This window comes from Manis javanica, chromosome 5 (genome assembly GCF_040802235.1).
Source record: "Manis javanica isolate MJ-LG chromosome 5, MJ_LKY, whole genome shotgun sequence".
NCBI classification, from domain to species: domain Eukaryota; kingdom Metazoa; phylum Chordata; class Mammalia; order Pholidota; family Manidae; genus Manis; species Manis javanica.
Genome location: NC_133160.1, coordinates 29,679,072 through 29,696,228, shown reverse-complemented (window position 1 = coordinate 29,696,228; position 17,157 = coordinate 29,679,072). Strand labels below are relative to the sequence as shown.

The following is a 17,157-nucleotide window of genomic DNA, read 5'->3' as shown; positions in this document are numbered from 1 at the left end:
GAAGACCAGCGCTCTCACCCCAAAATTATTAGGACACAACCCCCAACTTCCATGCTGCATCCTGGCCCCTGCACACACAGCTGCTTCTCCAATCCCAGGACTTGTCCAGAGAACATCTTTCCTGGGAAGCTGGTGGGTGCATACATCCTGCTGTTCTGCTTGCTCACCTGCCTCCCCAGGCGAGAACCAGGCTGGCCCCTCCACAACTAGGAGCCCACAACCGGCCTGGCAGCACATGCATGCCTGCGAGCACATAGCTGGGAAGACTTGGGCAAGTGCCTAGGAGCCTTGTTCTCCCCATAGGAGTCCCACACCAGTGCCAACAGTGACCTGGACCCAGGCCTCCAGGTCAGCCCCAACTGCCGACGATGCCCCTCAGCCCTCATTCTCCACTACCAGACCAGAGTCACTCCTGTGTAGTTTGTGGGGTGGGGGTAGGGAGTATTTTTGTATTTTTGTATTTTTTTTTATTGAAGGGTAGTTGACACACAGTATTACATTAGTTTCAGGTGTACAACACAGTGATTTAACATTTATATACATGATAATTCTAGGTACCAGCTATCACCATACGAAGTTGTTACAATATTTTGACTATATTCCTTATGCTATACATTACATCCCGGTTACTTACTTATTTTACAATTGGAAGTGTGTACCTTTTTGTTTTTTGTGAGGGCATCTCTCATATTTATTGATCAAATGGTTGTTAACCACAATAAAATTCTGTATAGGGGCGTCAATGCTCAATGCACAATCATTAATCCACCCCAAGCCTAATTGTCATCAGTCTCCAATCTTCTGAAGCATAATGAACAAGTTCTTACATGGAGAACAAATTCTTACATAGTGAATAAGTTACATGGTGAACAGTACAAGGGCAGTCATCACAGAGGCTTTTGGTTTTGATCACGCATTATGAACTATAAACAGTCAGTTCAAATATGAATATTAATTTGATTTTTATACTTGATTTATATGTGGATACCGCATTTCTCTCTTTATTATTATTATTTTTAATAAAATGCTGAAGTGGTAGGTAGATACAAGATAAAGGTAGAAAACATAGTTTAGTGTTGTAAGAGAGCAAATGTAGATGATCAGGTGCGTGCCTGCAGACTATATGTTAATCCAAGCTAGACAAGGGCAATAAAACATCCACGTACGCAGAAGATTTCTCTCAGAACTGGGGTGGGGGGTGAGGGAGGTTCTAAGCCTCACCTCTGTTGATCCCCATTTTCTCACCTGATGGCCCCCCTGCGACTGTGCCTGTCTCTTACCCGTCTCTGGCTAACCAGTCATCTTCCGGGGCCATACAGGGAAATGTTAAGTTGGTGAGAGAGAAGCCTTATTGTTTGAAAGGTTAGCTTTTTACTTCTTTGCATATTTTATGCCCTGTGGCTTCTATGCCCAGCATTTGTCTTGAGGTGTCTTTACCACTTGGAAGAATTATAATACTCGGTAAATTCGATATGAGGCACGAATTCTACTTAAGGGTTATAATTAGGAAGGAAGAAGAAAAGCTATAGAAGTAGCAGGTGGAAGAAAACCTGGGAAGATTGATTATTTCTTTGACATACCTTATTGTAGAGTAACTTCAGCATGTATAGGTTTTAAACTACTAATTAAATTGCACACACACATTAACATAATAGGAGTACAGTTACGTAACCAAAGCATACCTGTAATTACCAGCCATCTCCAGTGAAACCAAGAAAACCAGTTAGGCACCTTAGGCATTTGTGAAAACTAATCTATAATATGGTGAATATTGTCCAACTGAACTTGAACAGTCTGAGAGAAATCAGACAAATTAAAACAACCCATTCCTGGGGACTGTTCACATCCCATATGTTCTTTTAACAGTAAATAGTCTGTAGTTGCAAGATTTTGGAGCGCTACAATTTGCACTTCTCCTAATTCTTGGTTGAGTTCCAACAGTTTAGATCCAGTCAAATTTGTTGTTTTGCTGTATGCACAGGCCAGCTTAGATATCTCCTTCTTCATTCCCATGGCAAGTCCAGGAACTGGTGGGATGAGTGCATCTACACCTGTAGCAGTGCATGGATCTTTGTTGGGGTTTTTTGATAATCATCTTCTGGCATGAGTCTTCCCAAGAGTGCTGATGTTGGAAGTTCTTTTTCATATCATATCTTAGTTCATTTTCGGGGTAGCCAAACTAGGCTTTGATCCTCTGTATAAACACAAACAGACCCTATGCCTACACTTTTATATGCCCTTTATATCATTGTGTAGAACTCATTGGAGGTCACCACACAGGAACTGCTTTTTTTTTTATCATTAATCTACACTTACATGATGAATATTTTGTTTACTAGGCTCTCCCCTATAACAGGTCCCCCCTATATACGCCTTTACAGTCACTGTCCATCAGCGTAGCAAAATGTTGTAGAATCACTACTTGTCTTCTCTGTGTTGTACAGCCCTCCCCTTTCTCCCACCCCCCCATGCATGCTAATCTTAATACCCCCCTTTTTCTCCCCCTCCCTTATCCCTCCCTACCAACCCATCCTCCCAGTCCCTTTCCCTTTGGTACCTGTTAGTCCATTCTTGAGTTCTGTGATTCTGCTGCTATTTTGTTCCTTCAGTTTTTCCTTTGTTCTTATACTCCACAGATGAGTGAAATCATTTGGTATTTCTCTTTCTCCGCTTGGCTTGTTTCACTGAGCATAATACCCTCCAGCTCCATCCATGTTGCTGCAAATGGTAGGATTTGCCCTTTTCTTATGGCTGAGTAGTATTCCATTGTGTATATGTACCACATCTTCTTTATCCATTAATCTATCGAAGGACATTTAGGTTGCTTCCAATTCTTGGCTATTGTAAATAGTACTGCAATAAACATAGGGGTGCATTGGTCTTTCTCATACTTGATTGATGCATTCTTAGGGTAAATTCCTAGGAGTGCAATTCCTGGGTCAAATGGTAAGTCTATTTTGAGCATTTTGATGTACCTCCATACCGCTTTCCACAATGGTTGAACTAATTTACATTCGCACCAGCAGTGTAGGAGGGTTCCCCTTTCTCCAACCTCCAGTCTCGCCAACATTTGTTGTTGTTTGTCTTTTGGATGGTAGCCATCCTTACTGGTGTGAGGTGATACATCATTGTAGTTTTAATTTGTATTTCTCTGATAATTAGCGATGTGGAGCATCTTTTCATGTGTCTGTTGGCCATCTGTATTTCTTTTTTGGAGAACCATCTGTTCAGTTCCTTTGCCCATTTTTTAATTGGGTTATTTGTTTTTTGTTTGTTGAGGCATGTGAGCTCTTTATATATTCTGGACGTCAAGCCTTTATCGGATGTGTCATTTTCAAATATATTCTCCCATGCTGTAGGGTTCCTTTTTGTTCTATTGATGGTGTCTTTTGCTGTACAGAAGCTTTTCAGCTTAATATAGTCCACTTGTTCATTTTTGCTGTTGTTTTCCTTGCCCGGGGAGATATGTTCAAGAAGAGGTCACTCATGTTTATGTCTAAGAGGTTTTTGCCTATGTTTTTTTCCAAGAGTTTAATGGTTTCATGACTTACATTCAGGTCTTTGATCCATTTTGAGTTTACTTTTGTATATGGGGTTAGACAATGGTCCAGTTTCATTCTCCTACATGTAGCTGTCCAGTTTTGCCAGCACCATCTGTTGAAGAGACTGTCATTTCACCATTGTATGTCCATGGCTCCTTTATCAAATATTAATTGACCATATATGTCTGGGTTAATGTCTGGATTCTCTAGTCTGTTCCACTGGTCTGTGGCTCTGTTCTTGTGCCAGTACCAAATTGTCTTGATTACTATGGCTTTATAATAGAGCTTGAAGTTGGGGAGTGAGATCTCCCCTACTTTATTCTTCTTTCTCAGGATTGCTTTGGCTATTTGAGGTCTTTGGTGGTTCCATATGAATTTTTGAATTATTTGTTCCAGTTGATTGAAGAATGTTGCTGGTAGTTTCATAGGGATTGCATCAAATCTGTATATTGCTTTGGGCAGGATGGCCATTTTGACGATATTAATTCTTCCTAGCCACGAGCATGGGATGCGTTTCCATCTGTTAGTGTCCCCTTTAGTTTCTCTTAAGAGTGACTTGTAGTTTTCAGAGTATAAGTCTTTCACTTCTTTGGTTAGGTTTATTCCTAGGTAATTTTTTTTTTGATGCAATTGTGAATGGAATTGTTTTCCTGATTTCTCTTTTTGTTGGTTCATTGTTAGTGTATCAGGAAAGCCACAGATTTCTGTGTGTTAATTTTGTATCCTGCAACTTTGCTGTATTCTGATATCAGTTCTAGTAGTTTTGGGGTGGAGTCTTTAGGGTTTTTTATGTACAGTATCATGTCATCTGCAAATAGTAACAGTTTAACTTCTTCTTTACCAATCTGGATTCCTTGTATTTTTTTGTTTTGTCTGATTGCCATGGCTAGGACCTCCAGTACTATGTTAAATAATAGTGGGGAGAGTGGGCTTCCCTGTCTAGTTCCCGGTCTCAGAGGAAAAGCTTTCAGCTTCTCACTGTTCAATATAATGTTGGCTATGGGTTTTTCATAGATGGCCTTTATTATGTTGAGATACTTGCCCTCTAATCCCATTTTGCTGAGAGTTTTTATCATGAATGGATGTTGAACTTTGTCAAATGCTTTTTCAGCATCTATGGAGATGATCATGTGGTTTTTGTCTTTCCTTTTGTTGATGTGGTGGATGATGTTGATGGACTTTCGAATGTTGTACCATCCTTGCCTCCCTGGGATGAATCCCACTTGGTCATGGTGTATGATCCTTTTGATGTATTTTTAAATTCTGTTTGCTAATATTTTGTTGAGTATTTTTGCATCTACGTTCATCAGGGATATTGGTCTGTAGTTTTCTTTTTTGGTGGGGTCTTTGCCTGGTTTTGGTATTAGGGTGATGTTAGCTTCATAGAATGAGTTTGGGAGTATCCCCTCCTCTTCTATTTTTTGGAAAACTTTAAGGAGAATGGGTAATATGTCTTCCCTGTATGTCTGATAAAAATCTGAGGTAAATCCATCTGGCCCGGGGGTTTTGTTCTTTGGTAGTTTTTTGATTACCGCTTCAATTTTGTTGCTGGTAATTGGTCTGTTTAGATTTTCTGTTTCTTTCTGGGTCAGTCTTGGAAGGTTGTATTTTTCTAGGAAGTTGTCCATTTCTCCTAGGTTTTCCAGCTTGTTAGCATATAGGTTTTCATAGTATTCTCTAATAATTGTTTGTATTTCTGTGGGGTCTGTCGTGATTTTTACTTTCTCGTTTCTGATACTGTTGATTTGTGTTGACTCTCTTTTCCTCTTAATAAGTCTGGCTAGAGTCTTGTTTATTTTGTTTATTTTCTCGAAGAACCAGCTCTTGGTTTCATTGATTTTTGCTATTGTGTTATTCTTCTCAATTTTATTTATTTCTTCTCTGATCTTTATTATGTCCCTCCTTCTGCTGACCTTAGGCCTCATTTGTTCTTCTTTTTCCAATTTCAATAATTGTGACATTAGACCTTTCATTTGGGATTGTTCTTCCTTTTTAAAATATGCTTGGATTGCTATGTACTTTCCTCTTAAGACTGCTTTTGCTATGTCCCACAGAAGTTGGGGCTTAGTGTTGTTGTTGTTGTTTGTTTCCATATATTGCTGGATCTCCATTTTGATTTGGTCATTGATCCATTGATTAAGAGCGTGTTGTTAAGCTTCCATGTGTTTGTGAGCCTTTTTGCTTTCTTTGTACAGTTTATTTCTAGTTTTATGCCTTTGTGGTCTGAAAAGTTGGTTGGTAGAGTTTCAATCTTTTGGAATTTACTGAGGCTCTTTTTGTGGCCTAGTATATGGTCTATTCTGGAGAGTGTTCCATGTGCACTTGAGAAGAATGTGTATCCTGTTGCTTTTGGATGTAGAGTTCTGTAGATGTCTATTAGGTCCATCTGTTCTAGTGTGTTGTTCAGTGCCTCTGTGTCCTTACTTATTTTCTTTCTGGTGGATCTGTCCTTTGGAGTGAGTGGTGTGTTCAAGTCTCCTAGAATGAATGCATTGCATTCTATTTCCTCCTTTAGTTCTGTTAGTATTTGTTTCAGGTATGTTGGTGCTCCTGTATAGGGTGCATATATATTTATAATGGTTATATCCTCTTGTTGGACTGAGCCCTTTATCATTATGTAATGTCCTTCTTTGTCTTTTGTTACTTTCTTTATTTTGAAGTCTGTCTTGTCTGATACCAGAATTGCAACACCTGCTTTCTTCTCTTTGTTGTTTACCTAAAATATCTTTTTCCATCCCTTGACTTTAAGTCTGTGCATCTCTTTGGGTTTGAGGTGAGTCTCTTGTAAGCAGCATATGGATGGATCTTGCTTTTTTTATCCATTGTATTACTCCATGTCTTTTGATTGGTGCATTCAGTCAATTTACATTTAGGGTGATTATTGAAAGGTATGAACTTATTGCCATTGCAGGCTTTAAGTTTGTGGTTACCAAAGGTTCAGGGTTCGCTTCTTTACTATCTTACTGTCTAACTTAATTCGCTTGTTGAGCTATTATACACGCGGTCCGATGATTCTTTATTTCTCTCCCTTCTTATTCCTCCTCCTCCATTCTTCATATGTTGTGTGTTTTGTTCTGTGCTCTTTTTAGGAGTGCTCCCATCTAGTGCAGTCCCTGTAGGATGCCCTGTAGAGGTGGTTTGTGGGAAGCAAAATCCCTCAGCTTTTGCTTGTCTGGGAATTGTTTAATCCCGCCATCATATTTAAATGATAGTCATGCTGGATACAGTATCCTTGGTTCAAGGCCCTTCTGTTTCATTGCATTAAGTATATCATGCCATTCTCTTCTGGCCTGTAGGGTTTCTGTTGAGAAGTCTGATGATAGCCTGATGGGTTTTCCTTTGTAGGTAACCTTTTTTTTCTCTCTGGCTGCCTTTAATACTTCGTCATTGTCTTTGATCTTTGCCATTTTAATTATTATGTGTCTTGGTGTTGCCCTCCTTGGATCCCTTGTCATGGGAGTTCTGTGTACCTCTGTGGTCTGAGAGGCCATTTCTTCCCCTAGTTTGGGGACGTTTTCGGCAATTATTTCTTCAAAGACACTTTCTATCCCTTTTTCTCTTTTCTTCTTCTGGTATTCCTATAATGCATATATTGTTCCTTTTCATTTGGTCACTCAGCTCTCTTAGAATTCTTTCATTCCTGGAGATCCTTTTATCTCTCTCTGCATCAGCTTCTCTGCGTTCCTGTTCTCTGTTTTCTAGACCATTAATGGTCTCTTGCATCTCGTCCATTCTGTTTTGAAGTCCTTCCAGACCTTGTTTTATTTCTGTATTCTCCTTCCTTAGTTCTTGCATATTTCTCTGCAAGTCCATCACCATGGTTATGACTTTTGTTTTGAATTCTTTTTCAGGAAGACTGGCTAAATCTATCTCCCCAGGTTCCTTCTCAGGGGAAGATGTAGCAGATGCCGAAGCTGTCTGGGTTAGTCTTGTCTGGATCATATTTTTTTGCCTTTTCATGTTGACAGGTGCTATTGACTGTCAGCTGGGAGGGCCAATCTTTTCACTTGCTACTGGCCTTTCTTTACTGGGACAACTGCGACCCCTAGTGGCGTGTGTTAGGTCATTGCGTGTAGGCTGGGTCTTTGTGTCTTGCCCGGCTGAAGTGTAGGAATTTTCCTTTCTGCCTTTCTGTGGGTCTGTTTTGCCTTAGGCTGTTTCTCTGCTTTCACAGCACTGGGAGGGGTAATGGACTGGGGGGTTGGGGGGGGGTGCTGTTTGGCTGTTTACCTCCGTGAGGGGTCTCAGAGCTATTGCCCAGGGGGTTAGTGCGCCCAGTTTTCCCTGTAATTTCCAGCCACTGGGCTGTGACCTGTGTTGTTTCCGTCTAGCTGTTAAATCCCTGTCCCTTTAAGACTTTCAAAGAGCACTGGCTTTTCTTTGTCACAGGGGCATCAGCTTCGGCACCTGCTCCGAGGTCTTGCTGCCCTATTTCCCTAGTTTCCAGCCCTCCACGCATGCACTGTGTCTGCGCTCTGGTGCAGGTGGCTGGGGCTGGGTGTTTAGCAGTCCTGGGCTCCCTCTCCCTCCCTCCGGACTCTAGGGGGAGGTGTGCTGCGGTCCCGCCGCCGGCCGGGGCTTGTGTCTTACCCCTTTCACCAGGCGCTGTACTTTCGCACGTATCGATGTAGTCAGGCTGTTGTCCTGTGTCTTCTGGTCTCTCTTTTAGGATTAGTTGTATTTGTTGTATTTTCAAAAATATATATGTTTTTGGGAGGAGATTCCCACTGTCCTACTCACGCCGCCATGTTGGCTCCGCCTCTATTTTTGTATTTTTAAGATCGATTTAAATCTCAAAGTGACAGCACCTGAAGTGGGACAGTACCTAGGACCCAATCTTGAGAGGGATAAAAAAATTCAAGCAGCTCTAGAATGCTGAGCATTAAATCAAGTATCTGACCACCACTGCCAAGGAGAGGCAGCCGTAGGACAGGCCTCCTGCCTGGTGACTGCAGTGCTTCTTTAATCAAGAGATCACTGGATCTTTTTTTTTTCTCATTAATCTACAATTACATGAAGAACATTATGTTTACTAGAGTCCCCACTTCACCAAGTCCACCCCACAAACCCCATTACAGTACTGTCCATCAGCGTAGGAAGATGTTGTAAAATCACTACTTGTCTTCTCTGTGTTGCACAGCCCTTCCCATGCCCCCCCCCCACGTTATACATGCTAATTGTAATGCCCCCTTTCTTTTTCCCCACCCTTATCCCTCCCTTCCTTCCCATTGTCTCCAGTCTCTTTCCCTTTTGTAACTGTTAGCCCATGCTTAAGTTCTGTGATTCTGCTGCTGTTTTGTTCCTTTAGTCTTTCTTTGTTCCTATACTCCACATATGAGTGAAATCATTTGGTATTTGTCTTTCCCCACCTGGTTTATTTATACCTTCTAGTTCTATCCATGTTGTTGCAAATGGTATGATTTGTTTTCTTCTTATGGCTGAATAATATTCCATTGTGTATCACATCTTTTTTATCCATTCATCTACTGATGGACACATAGGTTGCTTCCATTTCTTGGCTATTGTAAATAGTGGCTTTTGGATGTAGAGTTCTATAGATGTCTATTAGGTCCATCTGTCCTAGTGTGTTGTTCAGTGCCTCTGGGTCCTTACTTATTTTCTGTCCGGTGGATCTATCCTTTGGAGGCATGTTGAAGTCTCCTAAAATGAATGCATTGCATTCTCTTTCAAAATCACCAAGAGGATAGTGTCCAGCGACTCTGGCTAGTGGACTTTTCTCTTCACCAGCCAGACTCAGCCATGTTGATAGAAGGATGGATGACCTGCTCACAAAGGGGCTTTTTATTTCCCACAGCATAGAAATTCAGCCTTGTTTTTTTCTGTTTTTTACTTCCTAGTGAAGTAAACCAAGCCCCTCAATGATGCAGTGAAATAAAACTTCATAACAAGTGGAAAAGAGGAAGACAAGCAGGTACAGTACAAGCTGTTCCCAAGCGGAGTCTCTTCTGTCCCTCAGGAGAATCACACCAGAAAAAGGAGACGCACCTGGTCCCTGTGCTCAGAGCCCCCGAGGGAGCGGCCAGCAGGACCTGAGCTCCTGCCCACAGAGGGCTGCTCGCGGGGCTCCCTTAAGATGTCTGCTGCCCATCACACCTCTGCGCTTCCAGGGAGCCCAGCAAACAAGGACGCTGTGCTGGAAAAAAGCACACTGACCAGAAAAACAATTCATCTTCCACTGGCCTGTCCTGGAGGGCTGTTCCAGAAACAGAAATCCAAGACCACGTGACACATGGAGTGGACACAAGGCAGGAGGGGCCAGCCTCAGGACACAGCCCTCTCTGCATGGTTTCACAGAGCTTTTAAATGAAAGAGAAAGACGCTTTCTTTTTTCTTCACAGCACCACAGCCATCCTGCTACAAGTGGCTCTGAGTGCCCGTCACACTGACCGATGGGCAGCAGGATGCAGGGAGGGGGCCTGCACTGTTACATCCACAGAGGGCACCCATGCCCAGGCCGAGCACTGACTCCACACCTGACCACAAACACTCCTTTACTGATAACTTGAAAAGGCACAGATGCCCCAGTGACTCACCAGGCAACAGGGGTCCCCATCACCCACCACTGCAGACAGCCCAGCGCACAGCTTTGGGCTTTCTCCCCAAGGGAGAAGTGTCCAAAGGGGAAAGCAATTGGGCTTGGGTCTGACAGTTACAGGTCCAGATTCGGCCTCTCTCACCAATTATCTCTGGCCTTCTCACAGTTCCTCAAACAAGACTCCTGGTCACCCAACACCTTCTGCACAAAGAGCCAAAGAGGGGTGTCCCACACCCACTCCAAGTGCAAGTTCAGGAGCAAAGGTTCCCCTTCCCAGCATAGTCTCAATCTCACAAGCATGGGGCACCTCAGGGGTTTCCCACTCCCTTCCTTGTCCAACCACAGAGTTCTGCCCATGCACGGCTCCTCAGCAGCCTGTGTGAGCTGGTCGGGGAGCACGGCCTTGAAGCAGGACTCTGCAAGAGACAGCAGCACAGGCAGGGGGCATGTTAGGACTGCAGGCTCTCAGGCCCACCCAGAGCTTGCTGACAAACTAGCTGGTGAGACAAGCACCCCCCCCCTCAGAACCTTGGATCTCACAGGTTGTAAGTCTGAACATGGATTCTTCCCTCTTGAAGCACACAAGTCAACAGTACAGGCCCTCCATCAGTCCCTCCAAGGCTGTCATTACATCACCGGGGAGTGGGCCTGCTGGACAGAGGGGTGGCAGACAGGGTTCAGTGGTCCAGCCCACACTAGGTGGGTCCCAGCTCACATTAGGGCCCCCATGTACGAAAGCAGTCTGTAGTGGGAACTACAGACCATCAAGAATAAGAATTATTCTATTACTATTACAGATGTTTCCAATACTTGATTTATTTTTGTCACTTGTCTACATATGGGCCTTTAAATCAGCCAGCAGTGCTTTACTGGGGGTGGAGGGACGTGGAGAGAAGGAAATTCATCCTGTGAGAACACACCGCTCTGTTCATGGTGGGTGGGGAGGTCCACCTGTCCTGTGGCATGCACTTCTGGAGCATGTTGTTTGCTCTTTTAATAAAGGACAGCTAGAGAGGGCTCAGGGAAATAAGCCAGGTAGAGAAAGACAAGTAGCAATGATTTCTGTATTTTGCGGAGTACAACAACAAAGCAAAACTGAAGGAACAAAACAGCAGCAGACTCAGACTCCAAGAAGGGACTAGCGGTTACCAAAGGAAAGGGGTTGGGGAGGGAGAGAGGGAGAAGGAGATTAAGGGGCATTATGATTAACACACATCATGTAGAGGGGTGGGACACGGGGAAGGCAGTACAACACAGAGAAGACAAGTAATGACTCTGTAGCACCTTACTATGCTGATGGACAGTGATAAAGTGGGTGGACTTGATAATACAGGTGAATGCTGTAACCACAATGTTGCTCATGTGAAACCTTCATAAGATTGTATTTCAATGATACCTTAATAAAAAAATGTAGTAGGAAACATAATAGTGAAAAAAGAAAAAGGAAAATAAAAAGGACAGTTATGACTTAGTCACCAGAAATATCACAGTTTGAAGAAAAATGGTGCCAAGTTGATCTTCCCCTGTCTCAAAGGAGGCTGGATGAGCATGTGTCAGGGGGAACCTCATCTCATCTCCTCACACCCTGCCTCTCCAGCTCTTCGGCTGTGCCGCCAGGAGACACAGCCCCCGGTGCTTCTCCTGGTATGGATGGTCACAGACTGGGCACGCAGCATCTTCAGAAGTCAGCCTTTCTTCTGGTAAAGGATAAGCATCTCACCGTGTCTTTTGAACATCTTTGCAAGGAAGACTCATCTGTAACCTTCTGAGGGATGACAGACAGGACACTGGCAGCAAAACAAAGGGATCTCCTCCAGCAGAGGGAAGGCTATTTAGGAAATTAAGATGCCAGCCAGTCCTAGGGAGACCACCACCAGTTACACCATCCACCAGGGGGAAAGGACAGAGGAGAAAGAGCTGCCCTGGTCACCCTGTCCCTGTACTTCTTGTTTCCACAGAAAGCAGTCCCATCCTCAACGTATCACAAGTTTTTTAAGCCACTTAGTATGTCTTCGATAAAAAGAAAAGGAACATAGAAACTTAGAGTCCAGAAACATTTTAATCTCTTTCCAATCCTAAAACTGTCTACAAGCTCCCCATATCACATAATAACAAATAAACAAAAATGTAATAGTGTTTAACACACAATCAGGTGAAGCATGCTTTTACAGCATGCGTATACTGAATATGCTACTCAGACCTACAGAAATGTGAACAGGAGATTCCAAGGAGGTAGAATAAGTGTTTTTCATATGATAAAAAATAGAAATCAACCAATGGAAAAAAATAGGACTCCCACTTCCCCACTGCCTCATCTCCTGTTCCCACCTGCCCAAGCAGGCCCAGGCTCCACCAGCCTCCCACATCCACTCAGCTATGGGGCTCCACAGGGGTGCATCACTACCGCCTCCCAAGGGTCGCTGCAGCCCTGGCCCACTGGCCCTCCTCCTCCTCCTCAGACACCCCCTAGTTCATGTGGTCACCAGCCTCGCTCAACCCTGCATTGACCTCCTGATTGGTGTGCCCACCTACTCCTGCCCTCTCCAAACTCCCATCTTTTGAAAAAAATAAATTTCATTACCTACCTTTCTCTCCTTAAACTCTTCAACCCAACTTCCCTGGGACTGAAGACCAGGGCTCCGGGCCTGGCTGGCCCTGCAGGTCCACCCTGCCCCACCTCAGGACCCTCCTCCCTATCAGGCCTCTCCCCATCAGCTCCTCCTGGACACACCCACCTCTGCACGTGGCCCCGTGAATTCCACCCAGCCCCAGAGTGTCAGCTCAGAAGTTCCCTCAAAAAGTGAGCGTGAGGGAACACACGGGGTGGCCGGCACCACAGCTGAGTGAAGAGACACGCAGGGTGGCCAGTGCCACGGTTGTGAGCGTGAGGGGACACACAGGGTCATGGCTAACAGTGCTGCCCAGGGCCAGGCCTCTGCAGGCCGGGCAGGGAAGGAGACACAGGCAGTGCAGTGCAGCTCATCAGCTTCCAGTGTCAGGGCTTGTATTCTACAGCAGTGACAGGAAGCTTTTGCTGAAACAAATGATGTATTTCCAGAAGCCAAGCCAAGGATTTTCTGCCTCCTCCCTTCATTACCAACTCTGGATGCCACAAAAAAACTCTGAAATGATAAGAAAGCCTGACTAAACCCCTTCCAAATTTCTACAGCTCCAAAGCCCAAGAGAAGAACCTCAATTTTTAGGCACAAAATTAGGTCTTCCTAGATGTTAGGGATGTGAAAAGTAAATTATGGTTGAGGGTATAGTGGCATTACCCCTACTAGAGAAAACTGGAAAATAATAAATGCCTAGCAACATGGTACATCAATGTAGTGTAAATTCTAGGGTTACAAAAACCTGATTTCATATAAGTGGGCTTTGTCAAAATATGAAACTTCCACAACACACAAAATACAAGTTGAGAAAGGCTAAGCCAATCCCACGTTGGCACAGATTCCTACAGATTAATTACATCAAGGGAAAAGAGAAGGCCCCAGCCCTGCTACTCCCAGCTTAGTAACACCAACCCGTCCTCCCCTTCCAGGTCAAGGGGCCACAGGGGGGCCAGTGAGAATGGGACACGGGCACATCCCTAAGCCTGCTCTGAAGATAACATGGGGTGTTGAGGAGGGGGCTTACGTGGGTGAACACGAGTCCTTCTCCACTCCCTCCTAAAAGTCCACTGGAAACACAGCTCAAGAGGAGAGGCCCCAGCATTCCAGAAGATGCATAGGGATGGATGGACAGGTGGGAACTCACATGGAACAGGAATGCAGGAAGTAAGGGCCACAGAAGGGATGTCCGACACCCAAGCAAAGCACAGGCAGTGGACCAGGTGTCAGTGGTGCACCTGGGAAGAGCCTGGCTAAGTGTCTGATGGGAACCTCAGACAGGAAAGCTGACTCAGGAGAGACACCCAGAGGTGCTCCCCAAGCAGGTCACCAGGCCCAGTGGCGGGGGGCCAAGTTCCTGCACAACAACAGGGGCGCCAGTACACAACAGTGAGGTCCAGGACACATGCTGAATGATGAGATCCCAGAATACAAGCTAAAGGGAACTACTGATGGGCACCCAGGAAACTAAACTACTGAAACGTGACACAATTACTAACTCTAGGAAAGGCAAATGGTTGTATCAGAAAGGAAATGTAATCACAGCATACTGAATGGGTTGGCTGTGTGAAATGTCTGCAATCAAAGTAATATAGACACAGAGTGCCTATTAACCAAGATTACCACTAAATGTACTGAAAGAATGGAGGACACAAAAGGGAAATACGTGGGGGTACCAGCCACAGAGAAAGTCAATAGAAACATTCAAAAATTGAGGGGCAAAACACTGGAAGGGAACAGTCAGGAGTCTGGGAGTGGGAGGAAGGGTGGTAAGCGTCACACTGCAGCTACTTTTGTTACGCCACTTGCAGGGCACAACTGGACTTTAAAACCACACTTGGTAAGAATTAAAATTAAACTGAAATATAAAATTAAAATATGTACCAAAAACTGCAGCAAGCTGAGGCTGGAGAGCAGCGGGGATGTCAGGAAGTATGGGCTGGGTCCTGGCCTCCCCATTAGACAGAACGCAGTGAGGGCATGGACAGCCCTGAGGCCCCTGATGGCAGGCAGAGTGGGTCCCAAACACACGTTTGTGAAATTAATGTCAGAATAAATGCAGTCAGTGAGGAAAAGAATGATGTTAGAAAGTGACTGTGGGCAGGGTGTTCAAAATGATGCAAACATTTTCAAAACTCTCTAGAACAGTGGCTCTGAGCAGGAAAGGAGGAGTAACACATTTCTCATTGGGCCCCACACACAGCAGATAATAAGACACTCTGGGGTGGGCCCAGCAGTCGGTTTTAAGTGGCTCTCCAGATGATTCTGGTGGGCACAGCCTATGAGATCGGACGACATGGTACTTCAGTATGTAAGCAGCTGTTCTCAGTGAGGGGCGGGGGACCCTGAGGTCCTGCAGAGGGGTGTCTGCAAGGTCCAAAAACATTTGGTAACATTCGAAGGCACTCTGCTTTCTTTCACCTCACTCTCTCAGGAATATACAGGGGAGTTTTCCAGAGGCTCTGTGACATACAGATTGCTTACCGAAGCAGGTGCAAGAACCTAGCCCTCGTCAATCAAGTCAGACATTTAAGAGACACTTGCAAAAATGTAAAACAAGGCCACTCTTCTCACTATTTTTCATAAAAATATCATACTGATAACATGTAATGATAATCTTTCGAATGGATTAATAGAGGTATTTCAGATTTTTTTAGTTTTACTTTGTAACACAGCAAAAATCAATAGATAAAACCCACATAAACAAAACCTCTTTGATTCTCAATAACGCTTAACGATGTAAAGGGATCTGAGACAAAAAGTCCATGAATCAGTATAGCCTGAGGCTTCCAAACATAAACAAGTACTTTCTCAACCATCACACAAGCTCACACTATGTATTTACCCATATTTAAATGCTTCCTATGTCACTCACAGTAAGAACAGGCAAATGTGTAGCTTAAACCAAAACAAAACCAGAAATCCACACTGGGCTGTGTTTGTTCATGCCTAAATCCACGAAGAACTGGCCCCGAGGACCTGCACAGCATGCCTCATACTCGCCCCACGCCCTGCAAGAGCACCTGACCAAGAATGTCATGCCACGAATAAAGCAGAAATCACCTAAGTTACCCTGAAACAGGAAATTAATTTTTAGGTACCCTAAGCATTCCTATTTGCCTTTTGCATATTTATTCAAATACATGTTTATTCCATTTGAATACTGTCAATAGGGAGGGAAAAGAGAATTCTCACTTTCCTTTTGAGGAAACTTGTATGCTGAACAATCTGCGATACACCCCTTGGGGAAGCACTATCCCTTGATAAATAAGAATACGGTTCCAGCATGTAGCTATGCCTAGGTTAAAAGAGGGGTTTGGTTTCCCACTTCAACCCTGGTGTCAAAGAGAGGGGTCATTCACACCCAGTGTAATTTATGAACCAATAAATGCTAGACTGGGTGTCAAGTCATAAAGAAGTAAAACCCATCTGTATGTGGTATGTTCCTTTTATGAGTCTGGGAACAAAGAGGCTTCTTGTTTGTTTTTTTTTAGTTGTTTTTAAGACAATAAAGTCATACCATCTAACATACAGTACAAGATGAAGTATAGGTTGTCATCAATTAACTTCCCATATTATGTTTTTCCTTTTTATTTTTAAGTATGTCAAACCCACTGTAAAGTTCAAAGAATGATGCAAGAGACATCTATATATCCTCTCCCCTAGAATCACCAATTATTAATGTCCCTCCATATCCATTTTGTCTCTTTCTACACACATGCACTTTTTCTGTGGAACTGTTAAAAGCTAGAGACATCATGATGCCTCCCTAAATCCTTCCAGTAAATGTTTCCTGAGAACAAGGCCCATCCTACCACATAACCACAATACTACTATAACAGCCAAGAAATTTAACAATAATCTTATCAAATGTTCTTTCTATATTCAAGTTTTCCCAATCATCCAATCATGGCCTCTAGAAGCCATTCTGCTTTGTTTTCTAATCCAGAATCTGATCAAGGACCAGGCACTAACTTTCAGGATTCTTTAGTCTCCTTCAATCTAGAAGGGCCCTCAGCCCTTTTTACAACACTTATTTTGAAAAGTCTGGGCCACTGCCATGACGAATGCCCTACAGTCTAGATTTGTCTGATTATTTCTCATTATTTGACTCAGGTTAAATATTTTTGGCAAAGAATGTTGCCTCTTCCCCCACCTGCATCCCACTGAGGGGCACATATCTGTCCACATGGGGAAGTCTGAGTTGACACCTGGTCATGGTGGAATCGGCCACATCATCCAATGTAAACAGAGCCTCCCCTTGTACTCAGCCATCTGTGGGATGATGCTTCAGACTATGGGCATCCTGTTCCCCCACCCCACCAAATGTTTACAGTGCTGTTTGATGACCACTGGTGATCATTCTCTTAATCCATGATCACCTTGTTAATTGAAAAATACTGAGTATCCAAATATTTCACTCTTCCTTTTCTGCTGGTATCATGCA

General features: G+C 43.8%; 1 protein-coding gene across 1 annotated transcript in view; it reads left to right on the top strand.

Moving 5' to 3' along the window:
* LOC140849722 (transmembrane and coiled-coil domain-containing protein 5A-like) overlaps positions 1 to 17,157 on the top strand; it is a 40,571-nt gene that overhangs the window by 2,008 nt on the left and 21,406 nt on the right. The window contains exon 2 of the mRNA XM_073238065.1: positions 304 to 416. Within this exon, the coding sequence (XP_073094166.1) occupies positions 304 to 416 (113 nt within the window). The remainder of the gene's footprint in view (positions 1 to 303; positions 417 to 17,157) is intronic.